General features: G+C 40.5%; 1 protein-coding gene across 2 annotated transcripts; it reads left to right on the plus strand.

Annotated features, from left to right (window-relative positions):
* Positions 1–4,424: 4,424 nt before the first annotated feature.
* Positions 4,425–17,532, plus strand: LOC128258607 (glutamate receptor 1). Of its 2 annotated transcripts, none has more exons than XM_052990313.1 (13): positions 4,425–5,061; positions 6,612–6,764; positions 7,133–7,260; positions 9,665–9,794; positions 12,366–12,619; positions 13,182–13,367; positions 13,440–13,679; positions 14,136–14,496; positions 14,975–15,237; positions 15,295–15,753; positions 15,814–16,058; positions 16,739–17,129; positions 17,195–17,532. In XM_052990313.1, the coding sequence occupies exons 1-13, from the start codon at positions 4,932–4,934 to the stop codon at positions 17,228–17,230; spliced, it is 2,976 nt and encodes a 991-aa protein (XP_052846273.1). In that variant the 5' UTR covers positions 4,425–4,931; the 3' UTR covers positions 17,231–17,532. The 2 variants fall into 2 exon arrangements, with proteins under 2 accessions (XP_052846273.1, XP_052846274.1); XM_052990314.1 differs by having other exon boundaries at positions 5,013–5,076; positions 6,629–6,764.
* The last annotated feature ends 1,739 nt before the right edge of the window (positions 17,533–19,271 follow it).

A 19,271-nucleotide genomic window follows, 5' to 3' on the forward strand; every position in this document is an offset into this window, starting at 1 on the left:
CTTTTCTGACAACTCCTCATCGCCGGCTTAGCTGACCAAGTCTAGACCCTGGACAGGACTTCACTGGCGGAAAATCCTTGCCAAACCACACACACACATGCTGGCACTTTCGCCAAGTATAACATTATCATTGTATGCATTTGGGGGCTTACCGCAAATGCACTCACCCGAGTCCAATCCCAATCCCAATCCCGATCCCCCTTCTAGCTCTAAGTTTTCCTCCATGTGCATACAAATGCCATATAATAACAACACAAGCCCGCTGTGGAAACTTGCATTTTTCACTCCCCCGCTGGAAAATTTATGATTTTATTTCACGCTTGCTTTTCATTAACATTCCTCTTTGGCTCAGACTCTTTTTCAGCCATTTTTATGGCTTCTGTATGGTGGCCAAAAATTATAAGTTCTTTTTGTTGCTGGGGGGTATTTCCCCGTACTTGCTGCTGGCCTGTCTGACGCTTGTTAACCTTTAGCCAGTCGCGTTTTCCTTTGGCGTTTTTTCCGCTTGCATCTCGCTTGCCACTAATTTTGCACACAGACGATGACAGAGGCCCTGGGGGCGGTAAACTAGGGGGGCGCGTCCGCGCTGCTGAGGGAAATCTCCGCAAAAGTTATGCAGCAGGAACATGGAACATGTAGCAGTGCCACAAATTTTCTATGATTTTTTTCTAGCAACTGCCAGGGAAAAATGCTGCACTGCCCGCAGCCAGTCGGCGGCCTTTTGGCAGCGACTGTGCTGACCGCACATATAATTATTTCATACATGAAACATGAGTGGGGCATGTACAGCTACATTCACGTCCACATGCACTCAAAATTCTCAAGGCATTTTTCGCATATTTTTTCACAGAAATCAGTAAAAGTGAATTAGTGCAGAGCTGGGGATACAAAAATGTGGGAAATGGGGAAAGGGGACAACCTGCATTGCAGTTGGCCACCTAATGAAAATTGTTGTGAAATAAATCATTTTAAATAAATTTCACTCTCCCTGTCTACCCGCCTCACTTGTGCATGTGAATGTGCTGGCTTTGGCTTGCCAAAGTTTTAAATGAAATGAAAGCCAAGTAGCTGCAATGGACTTTGCACTTTGCCTGTTACTTCAGCCGTGCCTAACTTTTTTGCAGCTTGCTAAATTGCGCTAACTGACCAAAGCGGAAGTTTCAATTACACCTACACCAGCACACACTCACACACACACATGGTCAGAGTCACACCCCCACTGGCCTGTGGCAGTGGCTCTCGTTTTGGTCCAACAGCATTGACCTACACGGCGTATGCGTGTGCTGATATGACGCATACGCCCCATGGGCCACCGAACTCTCGCCCAAAACAGCCAAGGCCACAAATCTGTGTTAGACCCGCAAAACTGCTGCACTTTGGGAGCGGAAGGGGACGGTGGGGGGTGGGACCACCAAATTATAGCCTAAAGTTGGAACATTACTTGCAGCAACTGACATTTTTTGTATACCTTGTAGTTAATACCCCTTAATTATTCAGTTAGAGCTGGGAATTTTGCGGCTTTTGATGTACTGCTGAAGTTTTTATTAAAGTCGACTCGCAATGAATAACTTTTTATTATCACTTTAAGTTTGAACTTGATTTTTGCTTGTTTCTGTGTAAATGTTTTTAAAATTTTAATTAAATATTTATTTAGTATGCTGTTTCTTGTATGCGTTTTATTTAATTACAAAGCCTTTTTTTGTAAGTTGACTAAATATTTTCTTATTTAATATTTATTGTCAAAATAAAGATATATCTAAAATGAATTCCAATGAAACCACTTTAAATTAATTATCCTTTTCTCAGTAAAACTGCAGCAACATTTAAATGCCATTCAGTAAACTTAGAAAGTTAATTGAATTTGGTTTTTAGTTCTCAAATAGTTTGCCAATGTGTTTGCTATTTTCATGAAATATTGATTAGCTTGAATAACAAAGTTGAGGAAAATTATTTGAACTGTAAAGCATTTAAGTTAAATGAATCAGGATAAGCTTCTTGGTGAAAATCTGAGGCACATAAAATGTTTCGTTTAATAATGATTGTTCGCTTTTTTTAAAAGGTTGGTGACGTCTTTAGGGTATAAAATAATTTCAAATTTTTCAGCATTTATGTTTTGGCCTTAGCTACCCAGTGCTGACTTTCTACCACTTTCTGGGGACCCTAAGGGTACTGTAAAGTCCGCCAAAGTGCCGTCAGGTCTAGTTGGCAGAACCTACAACGGAGTGAACCTAAAACGGATATTACTTTATCAAGCGGCATAAAAAATGAGCCAGCGTAGATGCGAAGGGGCAGCCGAAAAAAAAGAACGGAAGCAATCAGCGAAATTTATTGTAGAGTCTCCTTTTTGGCGTAACTGATGAAGTGAGAAACTGAAAGACAGTCGAGGCCAACTCGCGGCAGCCAATACAAATGGGGTTGGGCGGCACGGAAACGACAGCTGCTGTTAAGCAGGAGTTCCTCCCACAAAACCACCTCATCTTAAAGCCACCCACTCCATTGGTTTGACTTGGATTCGCAGTCGCGGCGTGCTGCTTTTTATTGCTTTCTTTCTGTGCTTTTAGCGAAGGCAAACGCCTAAATATAAAACCAGTTGGGCGTCTACTTATATACCGCTTATAACGAGACACACACACACACACACACAAACAGAAATATCCACACAGTCACAGCGATTTGAATGCAAATGTTGCAGCCGGAAATGAAACCGACAATGCCACTTATTTATCTTTGTACTTGCGGCTTTGATTTTGTTGCGGCTTTAAGCGGCCCTGTTTTTGCGATTTAATTAAACGCTTTAACTCTGTTGACTTAGGCAGCCGCATAAATTGTGATTCATAATTAAATAGCCAGGGCACACAAAAAAGGGCAATTAAAATTCATAGACGTTTGCATTAAATAATTGCACGACAGCAAGTTTGTTTTTGAGCTTATTAAATACAAAATAAGGAAATCACTCCAAAGACGTTTTTTCCGCGTGCCTTCCATTATCCCCGGGAGTCGTGAAAATCGCAAGTCATAAATGTTAAAATGCTGCCATCCAAAGTGGAGGAAATGGAAGCAGTGGAAGCCGAACAGCAAAATATCCATAATGCAGCCAAGGAAAAAAGAGAAATAAAATCGGAAATAGGAGGAAAATTATTCATTGATTTTCTTAATTAAAAAATTTCACCATTAACTTTTATGTTTATCGACTTGGCCCCTAATCGCAGTTTGCCGTATAACTGAAAGGTTAAGTCAGGAGTTGTTGGCATTGTCCTGCTTTCCGCTTCTTTGCGACCTTTCTACTAGCGTTTCCTGTGCGCATTATAAACTAATTACAGATTATGATGAAATCGTACGCCACGATAAGTCGACAATATGGGGCGGCAGCTATGACTAGAGATGGCAAAATAAGTCCATATTTATATTGAAAATTCCATTTTTATTTCTATATTTAAATGTACTATTGAGGCGCTTAAGTAAACTAACTAATCTAACTAATCTTAATTAGTTAACATATTTTTAAAAATTCATGATTCTGAAACTTTATGTTCACTAAAAAAATCTAATTATTGCCTTTAATAGTTCATATTTATAACTTTGAATAATAAAATCTGCCTTATGTCGGGACTATCAATATTCTTTAGTTAACGCATTATTTCGCATTATTGGCTGTTTAACATTATCGTCATAAATTCGATACGCGATTTATAATATATCTTTTTTATATTGAAAGTATGCCTGCACAGTGAAAATTGTAATAAAAACATCTAAAGCTTCTCCGCCTCCAATTGCCATAACATCGCTAGTTAGAAATTCCGCTGGATGAGTTCCTTCATCCTTGGCGCACTTAAGTTTGTTTGGAAAATTAAAGCCTGTTAATGAGATTTCAGTACGCCAGCCGAGAGTCGCTCCTCCGGGCCGCGTTGTTGGTAATGGCGCGTAATTGACAACGTAATGAGATTTGTTAAAGGGATTGTTCGTCCAAATCATTCGTAATTACCAACGAAATAAAAACGCGACTGGGCGAAGGAAAAACCCGAAAATCGTTGCCACGCCGTCACCCCGCCCACTTTACCGCCGCCGCCTCCCAAGCTGTTGTTATCAATTATGCAGCCCAAAAACGCAGGCATAACGTAAACAAACATTTAACCAGCAACCTGCAACTTGTGTGGCGGCCAAAATGCAGTAGGTCAGTTACAGCATCCGGCTCTCATTTCCATCCCCTCTCATTTTCCGCGCTCTCCCGCTCTCTCTCTCTCTGTTTGCAGACGCCGGAGAAGCGGAAAACTCGGGTTTTTTAGCACAAAGAGCACAGCATCCCTTCGGCTTTTCACGCTCCCAGTAACCTGGACCACAAAGCGACATTGCGGCCGTGTCGCCCGGTCTTTCCCGAGCCTCGTATTACTAGCCAGCTTAGGAGTTTTTAGTGCTGATTACAACGCGTGGCCGTTTGGTTGAAGTGAGCGGATAAACAGAGGCGGGTGTTGATTTTCCGATTCCTTGGGAAACGGCAGAGGGAAATCTCTAAGCGAGCCCGAAGTTAAAGTCAAGCGAACGTATACGAATTAAAGTGAGAAGGCCTGTGCAAATATTAACCAAAAATAGTGAAGTTCATTTGCACAAGGGAATATAAATAAATAAATAAATACAAACAACAGTAAAATTAAGCAAAGCGCCCAAAGCAAAAAATAGCTGTTTAAAAACTCCAGTGATAGTTGGTCAAACAAACAAGCATTGCAACTAATAAAACAAAGCCATTTATAAAACTTAACCAAACCATTTAACCATTTATAAAACAAATAGTAGATAACAAAATTATAACAAAACCAAATACTGTGACGCCTTTCACGTGATGGCGAATCCAATTTAGTCAGCAAATACACTTGATTGTGCTCATAACTCAAAGTGGAAAAACTTGGCGAAATAATTACAGCAACTACAAGCGCAAAATGCATTCGAGGCTAAAAATTTTGGTATATTTACATTTAATATGCGCCAGCAGCATTTTCTGGCCGGAATTGAGCGCAGCTCAGCAGCAGCAACAACAGGCGGCGTCGTTAACCGAGAAAATACCATTAGGTGAGTCTCAAAAGCGTCGCCAAAGGAGCCACCAGCCAGGATCCGAGAATCCTGCCAGCCGAAACAGGAGCAGCAGCAGTAGCTGGTGCAGAAATTGTCACTTACACAGCACTTGTAGCTGGAATTTGGCGACAATGTATAGCCCCTTTTGTTGTGTGTGCCTGCCGATTCCCGCAATGTATTTCTCAGTTTCCTCCCGTGGCTCTTTTGGGAAATTGGGTATGGCTGATGTCCAAAGATTATCCCATACTTTTGGCACCTTTTCCTCGACACAAAGTGTGCTCCATGATTTTTAGTGGAACTTTATGTTCCAATATTTCACATGTGGAACAATACGTTCTAACAATGAGTGCTGCAATGGTGATTGTGTTTTTGTTTTTCATTACTAGAAATTACATAAAGTTGATCTCTTTAACTACTTTGAATTTGACACTTATTTTTACAAATGTTTTTTTTGTTTTTTACTTTTTTCTAATTTACAGTAAATCCCGTTAGCACTCAATGTTTGTTTAAGAATGTTATTACTCAAACAAACTACAAACTATTTTCTTGATACTTCTCTAGAGTTTATTATTTTTGTAGTTTTAAGTTCCTTTGAATATTTAATTTTAGTTTATGTTTAATAGTTGTTTTTTCAAATAGGATAGTATAAATACATTTTTTTTTGTTTTGATTTTGCCTTTGAAAAGTTTTTCTAGTCTCTTTGTGAATAAAAAAGCTTTCTTCGTTAATTCTTTTATGATTTTATAATATTTATTTAATATTGCATTTAATTTATGATTCGTTGGTCCTTGAAATTTTAACGTACATCGCACACCCATAATTATTTATTTTTTTACACATTTTAAGTTGATTAAACCACCATGTAATATAAGTAATAATATTTTTGTATCATCCCTTTCAGAGATCACACTTTAATATTCTTTGCATTTTAAATTTGACCATTTTCCATATTCACGATTTGGAGTCGAAAGTCGTTCCAAGAACTTGCCTAGTTGCGCCACATTTTATTTTACGCTTTCCTGCTTTTTTTTACCACACTATTTTTATTACACGATGGCGTTCAGTCATTGCACCTGCAGTCATTTTGGCCTCGTGCACTGGAATACCCAGACGTGTATATATATGTATATATGACTGGTTGGTGGCTGCTAATGTGACAGTCATGCTGACTGGCTTGTACCCAAAATCGGGCTTCGCCAGGAGGTGCTAGTGCTACCTGTTCAGGTGCCATGCAAAAGCGCAGCACAAAATTGCTGCATCAACACTTCGTTTGCGCTCTTTGTTGTTGCCTGACGGGGCGGCTTGTCTCGCTTCTTGCAAGTGTGTGTGTCCGTACCTGTATGGTATCTGTGGATGCCTGGGCAGGTGGATGTGTGTGGGTGTGACATTATGCTATCATTTGTGTACATATTTGCTCTGTGCGCTTTTTCGTTTAATATTAACAGGACCGTGTCAAAAGCTGCCTAAATATTTAACGAAGCAAAAATATTCGGCCCCGAATTTAACTCACCGCCCACTATTTTATTTTTCTTCTATCCCCCCCGCAGGTGCGATTTTTGAACAGGGCACGGATGATGTGCAATCAGCCTTTAAATATGCAATGCTCAATCACAATCTGAATGTGAGCTCTCGACGCTTCGAGCTGCAGGCGTATGTCGATGTCATCAATACAGCGGATGCATTCAAATTATCCCGCCTGAGTATGTGTTTTTATCAAGCATTCATCCGCTTCATCACCATCACCATTACCATCCAAAACTTGCAAAAAACGAGAAATAAAAACCATTACACAATACATGGAGACCCATTAATTATGTGCATTTTTTATTGAAAATTGGTTTTACATTACGTCTCCACTCCGCACTCAATGCTGCAATTTAATTGTGCGCACTCTGCTCCCGACCTAGACACTGTCTCCGAACCCGATCCCGTTTCCATTTCCATTTGCCACCCATCACCCATCGCCTACCCACCATCGGCACCACCATCAATTTTCCACCCCCTCTGCCACTGAAACGAAAAGAGAAAAAAGAAAAACACAAAACGAATTTATTACTGTAACCTCCAGTTTGCAATCAATTCTCGCGCGGAGTCTACTCAATGCTGGGCGCCGTATCGCCGGACTCCTTTGACACATTGCACTCCTACTCGAATACGTTCCAAATGCCATTTGTGACGCCCTGGTTCCCCGAGAAGGTAAGTCCTATTACACCATGGGTATTCGAAGGGCGGGGAATACAAAAAAAAAAAAGAAGGGAACTGTCATATGCAATTGATTTCAGTGTCGCTATGCGCAATTATTTACATTTTGTGGTTTTGATGTGAGCGATAGGGCAGACGGTCGGGGGGTACGGTTGACTCAGTTATGCGTTAATCAAGTTGGCCAAAAGGTTGAAGGAACAAAGCGAAAGTTTCAAAGTGCCAACACGTAATAGAGCGGTAGTGAACTATTTAATTATGTGCTTGGCTGGCAAATGGAGTCGGAACATAAATAAAGCCAAATGGCTGCTAATGAAATGATTAAGTATACAACAAATAATAAGTTAAATGAGAGATAATTAATGAATTAAATATATTTAATTATTAATGTCTTAAAAGAGCATTTTGGTTTTACTCTTTCAATGCAAATAAATTTAATCTTAGGTTATGTACAAGAGAAAATAGAACAAGCTCAACAACTTAGGCCACTCAAGGCACGAAATATTTTTACAATTGTATTGTCTGTCGTATTTATTTTATATAACTTAAAGATCTTGTTATAAACCATTTTATCAATGGATATTTGGAATAGTATTTCAATTTTGTTTATCAAAAATAATTAGAAAAATAGTAAAAACAGTTTTATTTTTCAGTGTTGAATTATGCATATATAATTATAATCACTGTGTTGTCTTTTCACGAAATATTAAGAGTTCAGTCACGCCCTTCAACGTCTAAAATGATAAGGACAAAAGCACGTAAAAATTATTAAAATATTTTATATATTTTATAACCATTTCTCTACCCTGAACCACAGTTTCGGATTTTAAATTACCTATCATATTAGCTTGGGATCGCGACCCCCACAGCCCAAAAAATGTGCCGCAGTTGATCCCAAGCCAGTTTGTCGAGTCTGTAAAAATGAAGTCATTGCATAAAGTGGAGCTCTGGGTGTTGTAGCGGGTTCACAGTTCACACACAGTGCCCAATTGTGTGTTCGCCGGTGCCATCAGACAGTGCACTAAATCAAAGCCAAAGCACAAATCATAATAATTGTAATTTGAAGAAAATTTACTACCAACAGCAACAAAGCGGACAGCCAGTACGACAACAGTTGTTGTTGTTGTTACTGTTGTTGTCACTTGCGAAACAGAAAGCCAAACGCTCCGCCATCCGGAAGACAATGCCAAACGAGCGGCGAACGAGAAGCGGCTCCTACACAGAGAGCGAAAAAATTTATGACACGCTCTTGGCCTCTTTTATTTCAATCACTATAAATCAAGATATGGCGGCGGGGGCGAAAGTATAAGGACCAGAACCAGAACCAGAACCAGAGGCACAGGCATCCGATTCTGACTCCAACTCCTCCAGCCAGCAAAACACCAGCACACATACCGATTTTCACACACACACTGACTGCGCATTTGCGTGCTCCTAGGGCTGTGAAACACACAGAGAGAAAATAAACCTCACTTAATGTTTTTATTAATTTATAACATCAGAGTATTGGAAAATTCAAAGATTAAAACCCAATAAGGTCTGTAGTATTTCATATCATTAGATTGTTTTAAAAAGTAATGATAATATATGTGAGCAACAATAAAACAAACAAACACATGTATAAAGAATATAAAAAAAAAGGTTTTAAGACATTTAAGTTCAAAATACTTTAGTTTAAAAAAACTAACTTAATAATTTGACTTCGTATAACATGCTAAAAGCAGGCACCGCAAACATGACAAGTTTTAATTTTTAATTTTTAAAATATAACTAGTTATTAAAATTAATTTAAGGTATAAAACCATAGTAGTGCTTAATTTTATATTTTATATAAAAATTAGCTTCAAACAAATTTTAAATATTTGATCCAAGCAAACTTTTACTTTTTTGAACTATCTTACGGCTAAGCATACAATTCGATTTCTAGTAATAACGGATAACTAGCAGCTCACTATTTAACATCAAATATAAGCCTTTAAATACCAGAAAATGTAGAGACTGATTATATTTATATTATTAGCTCGAATGTAGTAGAAAATTCTGTGATACACACATTATTGGAAGTGAGATTTTGTATCATTATAATAAGACAAAATGTCACAATTGATTTTTGTTTTCTCTCTGTTCTTGTGTGTGTGTCAAGCTAAACGGAAACGGGTATCTCTGTGTATCTCTTTGGATGTATAGTACATAACTGCTTGTTGGCGTCGCCTTACCGCCCCCTCTGCCAACCCCTCAGCCACCCCCTCTACCACCGCCCTCCATGGTCTTACATACATACATGTCGCTGGCGGGGCGCAAAGCGGAAACGCGTTTCATTTTATTATTGCTTCATGTAGCGTGCACATTACATTGTTACAGCCAGTTCATGAGGCCACGGTTTTGTTTTGCATACTTGTAGGTGCTCACGCCGTCGTCGGGATTGCTGGATTTCGCTATCAGCATGCGTCCGGATTATCATCAGGCGATTATCGATACCATCCAGTACTACGGCTGGCAGAGCATTATTTATCTCTACGACTCGCACGATGGTGAGTTTTACAGAACCCATTCCATACTCCCATCCTTACTATCCTTCCACCCATTCAGCCACACATTATCTCCTGGCCTTGTTTGTTTGCCCATTTGGTTGCTTTGTGTTTCGATTTCATTTCATTTGACTTTCATTTGCCATAAACAAATAAGGGCGTCAATCGGGTGGGAGTGGATTTGAGTAGCGGTTATGGCAATGTTTCTTTTCGGGATTAAGTGCGTCAGTGCGAGGGCTGAGTGAAGTTTTTGACTTTTAGTGGCTTTAAAATGCATTTAATTTAAATTTTTGTTAGTATATAGCACCGACACCGGCTAAGAAAAAATACATTTTTATTTCTAAATTAGAAACTTTTACAAAAATTAACATATAAGAATAAGTCTTTGATCTTATACTTTTATATTTCTACTGTTTCTCTCCTGATTTAAATGAAATGAATTGCAAACTTATCTAACTTATACTATTTAATTTTAAAGCAACTTAAAATTTTTTTTTGTAAATGATTGCTTTTCATTACATTAATAGTTTTTCAATTGTATTACAATTTGTAAAAAGAATTAAGTATTAATGCCAACAGGTTCATAGGGTTCCTTTTTTAATATTCTTTTTTTTTCTTACCAATAAATTTAAGTGGGAAAAAAATGTAATAATTCAATTTTTATTTACCTTGCTTTTAAGTCTTCGTATCTTAAAAGCTACGCCAATTTTACTGTGATTATAACTACACAATTTTTCATGTACTAGCTCTGTTCCACTTTTTTTTTTCTAAATCAGCGACCTCGAGCTCGTGTCTTTTCATTTCTGCTAATATGTAATTAAATAAGCGGCACAAAGAGCGTCGTGCGCCGTCTAAAAAAAAGGGGGGAAGAGCTTGGCAGACAGGACGCTCAAGTGCTTTCAAGAGCGCTCTGTCGAGTGGCTCCTCAACGGGCTTAAGCAGCCAACAGAAGGACACACGCACACACAGGGATATCCTAGTATAACGCACACATATGCTTGGGATTACCCGCTCTTTGTATGTACATACTTGGCCCGTGTGTGTGTGTTTGTATGGGTCTTAGGCTGCTTTTTGTTGTATTGAAATTTATTTCAAAGCAATTTCCTGCCTTCTACGTGGGACAATACGACGACGGCAACAATTACGGCCAAAGATGAAGACATCAGATGGAGCAAAAGACACTGCCGCACACACACACACGCTCCCTGTAAAAATTTCATATTACGTATACGCCGCAGTGATTTTTCCCCCACTCTCCTTTTCGTCCTGTCTCCTTTATAATGAGTTCACACGCCGTTGTAAGCTCGCTCATGTGTGTGTGTGTGTCATGTGTTAATGACTCTGTGTGAAATAAAATTTATGACTTTATGCAACTGCTGCCTGTGCGCTGAGTTCTGTCTTAACATTATTATTTTGCCTTTTTGGGTCATTTTTTAATATTTTCCTCGGCGCCGAAAAGTAGGCCGACATTGTTGCCGCTGGCATTCGTTGCAGGAAAAGGAAATGCCGCAGCAGCAGCAGAGGCAGCATCAGTTCCTCTTGCTCCGTTTTGCAGAGGAGAGGCTTCCCATTCCATTCCATGCCATTTTTTGGCCGACTTCGACTCCGGCGTTTACATTGTTAACGAAAGGCACCACAGCGGGACTTTATATTTTAATGCCGCTGTCAGCAGTTTGTTGTTATTGCTTTGTTCAACGCCCCAACAACGCCCCTTTTGTGCCTTGTTATCACTCTGGTTGGCGTGTCTGTTGGCTGAAACTGCTGCACACGGCGACAAATTGGTAGCATATTTTTTGGCGCATTCATGAATACCCCAGCGAATGAGGAAGCCCTAGGAACCATACACCCCATCGATCCTTCAACTACATAGGAAACATTCAATAAAACAGCAGCGGTAGCAGCAGCAGCATCAGCACACCCGCACGCATTGTGGATTTTTTCGGGCTGCTATTTATTGAAATGTTACCAGCACACCACAAAAAAGTACTTCAATTGTGTGTGCACTTCCGTTTCCGCTTTTCCACGCGAGTGTTTACTGCTCCTGCTCGTTTTCCTCTCTTGTTGGTTTGTTTTTCCATTCTTATTTTTTTGGTTATTTTTTTTGGTTTTTTTTTTGGTTTTTTGGCGAATCAATGCAGGCAGCAAATCAATGACAACAACAACATTGAGGGCCATATTGGACGTGCAACAAATGGCGTGTGAAAAAATATATTTTTTTTTGTTTCGTCCTTGCCGCTTGTGTGGGAATGCGAAGGGCGAACAAGATTGAAAGACGGCATATAGCTTCGGTTTGGACTGCGGACAAAAAAGAGACTCGAGAATATGATTAAATGACACATGCTTCCCGAGAGAGATAAATCTATTCGAATAAATCCATTCAGCTCGGAAATTGTTTATAGATTGCAGGCATTATCATAAAATCCAAAGCCCAGCTCTCAGCCGGTTGCATTATCAGATTGTTTTTTATGGCCCCAGATACCTTAATCTACCCAATACTCAATACCCACCAACCACCACCCACAATAGCCAGTCTTTGTTCAACTGACCGACAATCGCTTTTGGATGCCCCGACAGGCTTACTACGGCTGCAGCAAATCTATCAAGAACTGAAGCCCGGAAATGAAACGTTCCGTGTGCAAATGGTGAAACGCATCGCCAACGTAACGATGGCCATTGAATTTTTGCACACGCTGGAGGATTTGGGGCGCTTCAGCAAAAAGCGCATCGTGCTCGACTGCCCGGCGGAAATGGCCAAAGAGATCATCGTGCAGCATGTGCGGGACATCAAGCTGGGCCGGCGCACCTATCATTACCTGCTCAGCGGACTGGTAAGTGGAGTCCATGGTCCAGCCTTTTCCGCCTCCTGGGAGGCTTTAATAAGCAATTATTGCCGGCTTCCGTTTCGGGAATTCTTTGACTACTACATTTTTTGGCCCTCGGTTTTTGGGGATTACAGAAGTATTTTGCGTGGGAAAAAGAAGAATACCGCTTTAATTAGTGTAGTTTATTTGATCTGTTTCTTTACCGGAAACAACTATGGCCTCTAAGCCAATTACAAAGTACAACTCAATTCTTTAAAAAAAAATGTTTAAAAATATTACATACGATTCGATATAACTTCATTGCTAAAACATATTAATTTAAATTGCAGCAATAAACAAATTGAACTCAACTGTAGGTATATTAAAAAAAAAACATTGTTGAATATAGCTTTCAAAGGTCTATAAACTGACAAATATATAATCTAAGTGGTTTAATTACTTTTGTATTTCATAAATCATAATAATTTATTTGGGTTCAATGAGTCTATGAATTGTGAAAAGAATAAAGGGTAGCTCGAGTTCGTATGACTTGAAATTGCCTTTCTTACTTGATTTTCTCATCCCTTAGGTCATGGACAACCACTGGCCCAGCGATGTGGTCGAGTTTGGGGCCATCAACATCACCGGCTTTCGCATTGTCGACTCTAATCGGCGGGCGGTGCGTGACTTCCATGACAGCCGGAAGCGTTTGGAGCCAACGGGCCAAAGCCAAAGCCAGAACGCAGCGGGGGCCAACGGCTTGCCGGCCATTTCGGTAAATTGTCAGCCGTCATTGATTTGTTTCGCCTGCAACTCTACTACCCTGACGCACCCTTGATTTTTGCAGGCCCAGGCAGCTCTGATGTACGATGCGGTTTTCGTGCTCGTCGAGGCCTTCAATCGCATTTTGCGCAAGAAGCCGGATCAGTTCCGTTCCAATCATCTGCAGCGCCGCAGCCACGGTGGCAGCTCGTCCTCCTCCGCCACCGGCACCAACGAGTCCAGTGCCCTCCTCGATTGCAACACCAGCAAGGGCTGGGTCACGCCCTGGGAGCAGGGCGAGAAAATATCCAGAGTTCTGCGCAAGGTGAGTGAGAAGAGGGGTTGTAAATAGGAAATTCCAATTAAAATATATAAAAAAATATAAATATTTGTATATTTAAATGGAATGAACATTCCCTAACATATTAATTCTCTTAAAATATATTTCGATGCTATGGCTTACGAATGGTTTGCTTAGTTTCCTAAAATAATAAGGGTTTTCTGTGTTGTTCTTGAGTTTAAATGTAAATAGAAAATTTTGTCACATTGCAAAAATATATATATTTTGTTGATTTAATAATGTCCAGTGACCTTTAACAGCTTTTTTTTTATGATTGAAAGTTAATTGGCAGACAAACTATTGCTTACATTCAAAAGTTTACGGGGAAATCAGATTAAAAAAATTTAAAATGTTTTGCATGCATGCTAATATTTGGAAAAAAAAGAGGGAGAATTTTTTTTCTGTGCATAACCCTTGCTCCCTTTGTTTATCCCTCACCAGGTGGAAATTGATGGTTTGTCGGGGGAGATCCGTTTCGACGAGGACGGACGTCGCATCAACTACACGCTGCACGTGGTCGAGATGTCCGTGAACAGCACGTTGCAGCAGGTGGCCGAGTGGCGCGATGACGCCGGACTCCTTCCGCTGCACAGCCACAGCTATGCGACGTCATCGCGTTCCGCGTCGGCCAGCACCGGAGACTATGCCCGGAACCACACGTACATCGTGAGCACCGTGCTGGAGGAGCCCTATCTGCGGCTCAAGCCATACGCCTACGGCGAGCATCTGGTGGGCAATGACCGCTTCGAAGGATACTGCAAGGACCTGGCCGACATGCTGGCCGCCCAGTTGGGCATCAAATGTAAGTATTTTGATAATAAGTAGTCCTCCGACCATATAACATTCAAGAAAAAAGAACGAAACCCTAACTTTAATGCAAATAATGATTTTTTTTTTCATTAATTAATGAAAAACAGTCTAAAAAAAAACCGCAGTGATCTATTGCTCACACGTTTGCAATACAATTACTATTATTTGCCAACACAATTCGTTAGTTTACAAAAAAAAATTTACAAGTTATAAACAAACTTTTTGTAATTTAAGATTAGCATTCTATAAAATAATATTTTTAGAAAATACAAAAAAATTCATAAAATAATAATTAGGCCTTAAATTATTCTCGGATAAATGAAAAAAGTTCTTAAAAAAAGATGAAAGTTTTAAAGTGTTAAACTAATTAAAAAAAAAGTTCAATTGGTACATTTTCTTTCTTTGAGTTTCTTTTTTCTGGAGTGCATAGTCGCTTGCTCTTGCTATAAAACTACATTTTTTCTCGTCAGATGAATTCCGTTTGGTACAGGATGGTAACTATGGAGCGGAGAATCAGTATGCTCCTGGAGGCTGGGATGGTATGGTTGGTGAGCTCGTTCGCAAGGAGGCAGATATAGCCATTGCGGCCATGACCATTACGGCGGAAAGAGAGCGGGTTATAGACTTCAGCAAGCCCTTTATGACACTGGGCATATCCATTATGATTAAGAAACCAGTGAAACAGACACCAGGGGTGTTTAGTTTCCTAAATCCTCTCTCCCAGGAAATATGGGTAAGTTAAAGATAAGCAAATATTTTAAAAATAGTTTGTAATTAAAACAAATTCCAGATAAGTGTTATTCTCAGTTATGTGGGAGTTAGTTTGGTTCTGTATTTTGTGACCCGATTTCCCCCGTACGAGTGGCGAATTGTAAGACGACCGCAGGCTGACTCCACCGCCCAGCAACCACCGGGAATCATTGGAGGTGCCACGCTCAGTGAACAACAACTACATCAGCCGCCAGTTCCTGCAAACGAGTTCACCATGCTAAATTCCTTCTGGTATTCCCTCGCTGCATTTATGCAGCAGGGTTGCGATCTCTCACCTCCCTCGATTGCCGGTCGAATTGCGGCTGCCGTTTGGTGGTTCTTCACCATCATTTTGATATCCTCGTACACCGCCAATCTGGCCGCTTTTCTCACAGTGGAACGCATGGTGGCGCCCATTAAAACGCCCGAGGACTTGGCCATGCAAACGGATGTGAACTATGGAACAATTTTGCACGGCTCCACTTGGGAATTCTTTAAGGTGTGTGTGCAAAAGCCCGTGGCTCCTTTGTGTTCCCCTCTGAAAAGAGTTATATTCTAGCGTTCACAAATCGGCCTGCACAACAAAATGTGGGAGTACATGAATGCCAACCAACACCACTCAGTTCGTTCCTATGACGAGGGTATTCGGCGGGTGAGGGCCTCCAAGGGGAAGTATGCCCTACTGGTGGAGTCCCCCAAAAACGAGTACGTGAATGCCAGGCCTCCGTGCGACACGATGAAGGTGGGCCGAAACATCGATACGAAGGGATTCGGCGTGGCCACGCCCATAGGATCGCCATTAAGGTAGGTTTTTTGGGGACTCATAATGGGTTAAAACTTCTTAATAGGGCTCTATACATACTATATATACATACAACTAATTTCTAAAACATTGATTTATGTTGAAGTTAATCAATAAGGGAATAATACAAAATATATGAATAATTAATTATATTAAGCTTTGAACATAAACATTTATTTTTCTATTTGTAATATAATCTCCTACAAACTCTAAAGAAGTCACTTAAAAAGCAAGAGTGATGTTACGCTTAAAATAGTATATTTAGAATCCTTTATTTAGTTATCTATTATAATTTATCCAAGCTTCATTTTTGTTATACATAAATAAATCTTTTCGGTACTGAAATAGCTTTGAGAGGTGTTTTTTCTAATCTAAGTGTGTTAAACTTTCATTTTTATTTTAAAGTTTAAAATAATTAAAAATGAATAAATATTCAAATTTACAATTTTTTCTATTGGATAAATCAAAATATATATTAAAATTTAAATTATCTTATTTTAGGAACGAGCATATTTTCAAAAACACTGTTACAATCAAACATTTGTATGTGTTATTTTACTATGCCGTTTTTCCCTTGGTGTAGAGTAGTTGCTAAGCTTAATTTAAATGTTACAACTATGAAGAACCCTTAGTTCCTGAATGGCTTGCTCCATTTTTAACCATAAATCTGTTTAAAATATAGAAAACGCCTAAACGAGGCCGTGCTGACGCTGAAGGAGAACGGCGAGCTGCTGCGGATTCGTAACAAGTGGTGGTTCGACAAGACCGAATGCAACCTGGACCAGGAGACCTCCACGCCGAACGAGCTGTCGCTGAGCAACGTGGCCGGGATCTACTACATCCTGATCGGGGGCCTCCTGCTGGCGGTGATCGTGGCCATCGTGGAGTTCTTCTGCCGCAACAAGACCGCCCGCCTGAAGGCGCCGTCCAACGGGTCCGCCGGCGGTGTGCCCGGCATGCTGGGCTCCTCTACATATCAGCGGGACTCGCTCTCCGATGCCATCATGCACTCACAGGCCAAGTTGGCGATGCAGGCGAGCAGCGAGTACGACGAGCGATTGGTGGGCGTTGAGGTGAGCTTTTATCGAAATAATCCAGAGAAAGATCTCCACAATCTTGCCCCGTTTCTAACCCCCAGTTGGCCTCCAATGTGCGGTATCAGTACAGCATGTAAGGGATTCCCCCCTTCGCGGTGCGAGTATCTTGTAAATAATTAAGGCATTATCCGATAACGATGAAGAAGGCATAACTAAACGACGCTGGCAATCAACTCTCGGGTCAAAAGGGCAGACGGGCGGCGGCGTTCAAAAACTGTACAGAATAACCATGAATAATAACTATTGTATTTTTGATAAATGTATACAAAGTGAGTGCATAAATTAACTATAGCTACTACTATGACTACAACTAAACTAAACTGTACATAGGTTAAGTGAAAATATTCCGAAATAAAAATAAAGCGTATGTTTTAAGCAAGCCGAAACTGAAATTTCCTCTCCGGGCTGGTTGCACGTGGCGTATGAGCAATGTGTGTGCGCAAGGTAAGCCGCTTAGTTGACTTAAAGTTTTAACAAAACCGGCAAGGGCAAGGGTATGGCCATGGGCGGGAGGGTGTAAGGTGGGCATGGCTCCAGCCTAAGAGGCTTTCGGTTCAAACTTTGTGCGTCTGCGGTAGTTTTAACCGATTTACGCGCTGAATTATGTAGAAGCATCCCCAACTTAGGGCAAACACATGGCATCGGGATAATCCTTGGCCACATTCTATGGGCTGCGTATAGTTTTTCGCTAGATTGTTTTAGTTTAAGAATCAGAGTTCAAATTAATGTAAGCCAGCGCAAATATAATTATTTTAATTGTTTTTTCCTGCGCACTTGTTTGAGCTTGTATGTTTGTGTTTGCTTGCGCGTTTGCGGTTTTGCTGATTTAATTAGATATCGGCAATCAAATGAAATGGATTTTGATTTTGTATAAATGTCTTGCAATTATTTTAATTTGCCTAAATTTGCGGCAAAATCGGCTTTGCGAGAATTAGCGTTATTTGATTTGATTTTATTCCGCTGCGTTTCGGGATTTTTATTTTTATTTCGATTGTGGCCAAGCGTTTTGTGTCGCCACCTTCTCTTTGTTCGCCTGGCTGGCTGTGCTTTTGTGGCCTAATTTGCACATTGTTTGTTGGCATTTTTGGTTGGTTTGCTGCCAACTGCTTAGGGGCTTTGTTAATTTGTAATACAATAGCGTGGCCAAATAAAATCCAATTGAAAGGCTCGGGGGCGTGGCTTGCCCTTCGAAACCTCGCAGCCTTATGCAAATCTGTTTGTTGCCCATTATCGGTACAACACAATTTTGAGCGAGTACCTACAACTTTTGAGTACGATGAAGAGCGTGAGGAAAACTTGCTGCAGCGGCTTTGGCATTACTTTAAGTATCTGCCAGCGCTTTGCATAAATTTTCCGGCCAAGTTCGACAGAGTCACGCGCCAGTTTTGCAGCTGCAAGTCGAGATGATTCGTCGAAAAGCCAAAGGATTTGGGACACAGTAGGCAGTGCTCAATCCCCTTTTGCATGCCGCATTTAATGCCACAATCGATTTTTCAATAAATTCAACAGCAAAAGTTAAAAAGCCTCAACCCATCCCCATACATGAAAACCGATTTAAATGAAAGGGGAGAGTGGAGAGCGGAGAGCGGGGCAAAAAATACCCAAACTTCTGCCGTAAATTTTCATATTTATTTATTTTGTCAATCCTTGTGCGCTGAAAGTTTCTCCTGAGGAATTGGCCCGACTTGCGATAAAAGTATCTGCATAGATACATGTATCTCCGCATGGATCTTTGCATTCTGGCTGCTATAAGCGTGGCTGCTTTTGGTAATGGCCAGAAATCACAACGGATTCTTTGCGGTGCCAACTGTCAGCGGGGCATCCTTTGCAGGATGGAGCATGGAGGATGCTTTGTCATATGCGCCACGCACTCGCAATCAAAAATATAATGCCCGCCCTTCTTATGCTCGGGAATTCCTCCATGTGAATGTGTGTCTCGCATGGAAACTCATAATATTTGCAAATGATGAACGTGAAAGTTTTTGATAAGTTTTCCGGGGGTTATACGCAAAAAGTTGCAATAAACTTGTCGTAATGCCAGCTCTGCGAGCACAAACAAATTCATAATTCTGTTATTGCAAAATCTATGAACTTTGAGCGAAAAATGCTGACCCAGCA

The sequence above is a fragment of the Drosophila gunungcola genome, assembly GCF_025200985.1.
Source record: "Drosophila gunungcola strain Sukarami chromosome 3L unlocalized genomic scaffold, Dgunungcola_SK_2 000003F, whole genome shotgun sequence".
NCBI classification, from domain to species: Eukaryota; Metazoa; Arthropoda; class Insecta; order Diptera; family Drosophilidae; genus Drosophila; species Drosophila gunungcola.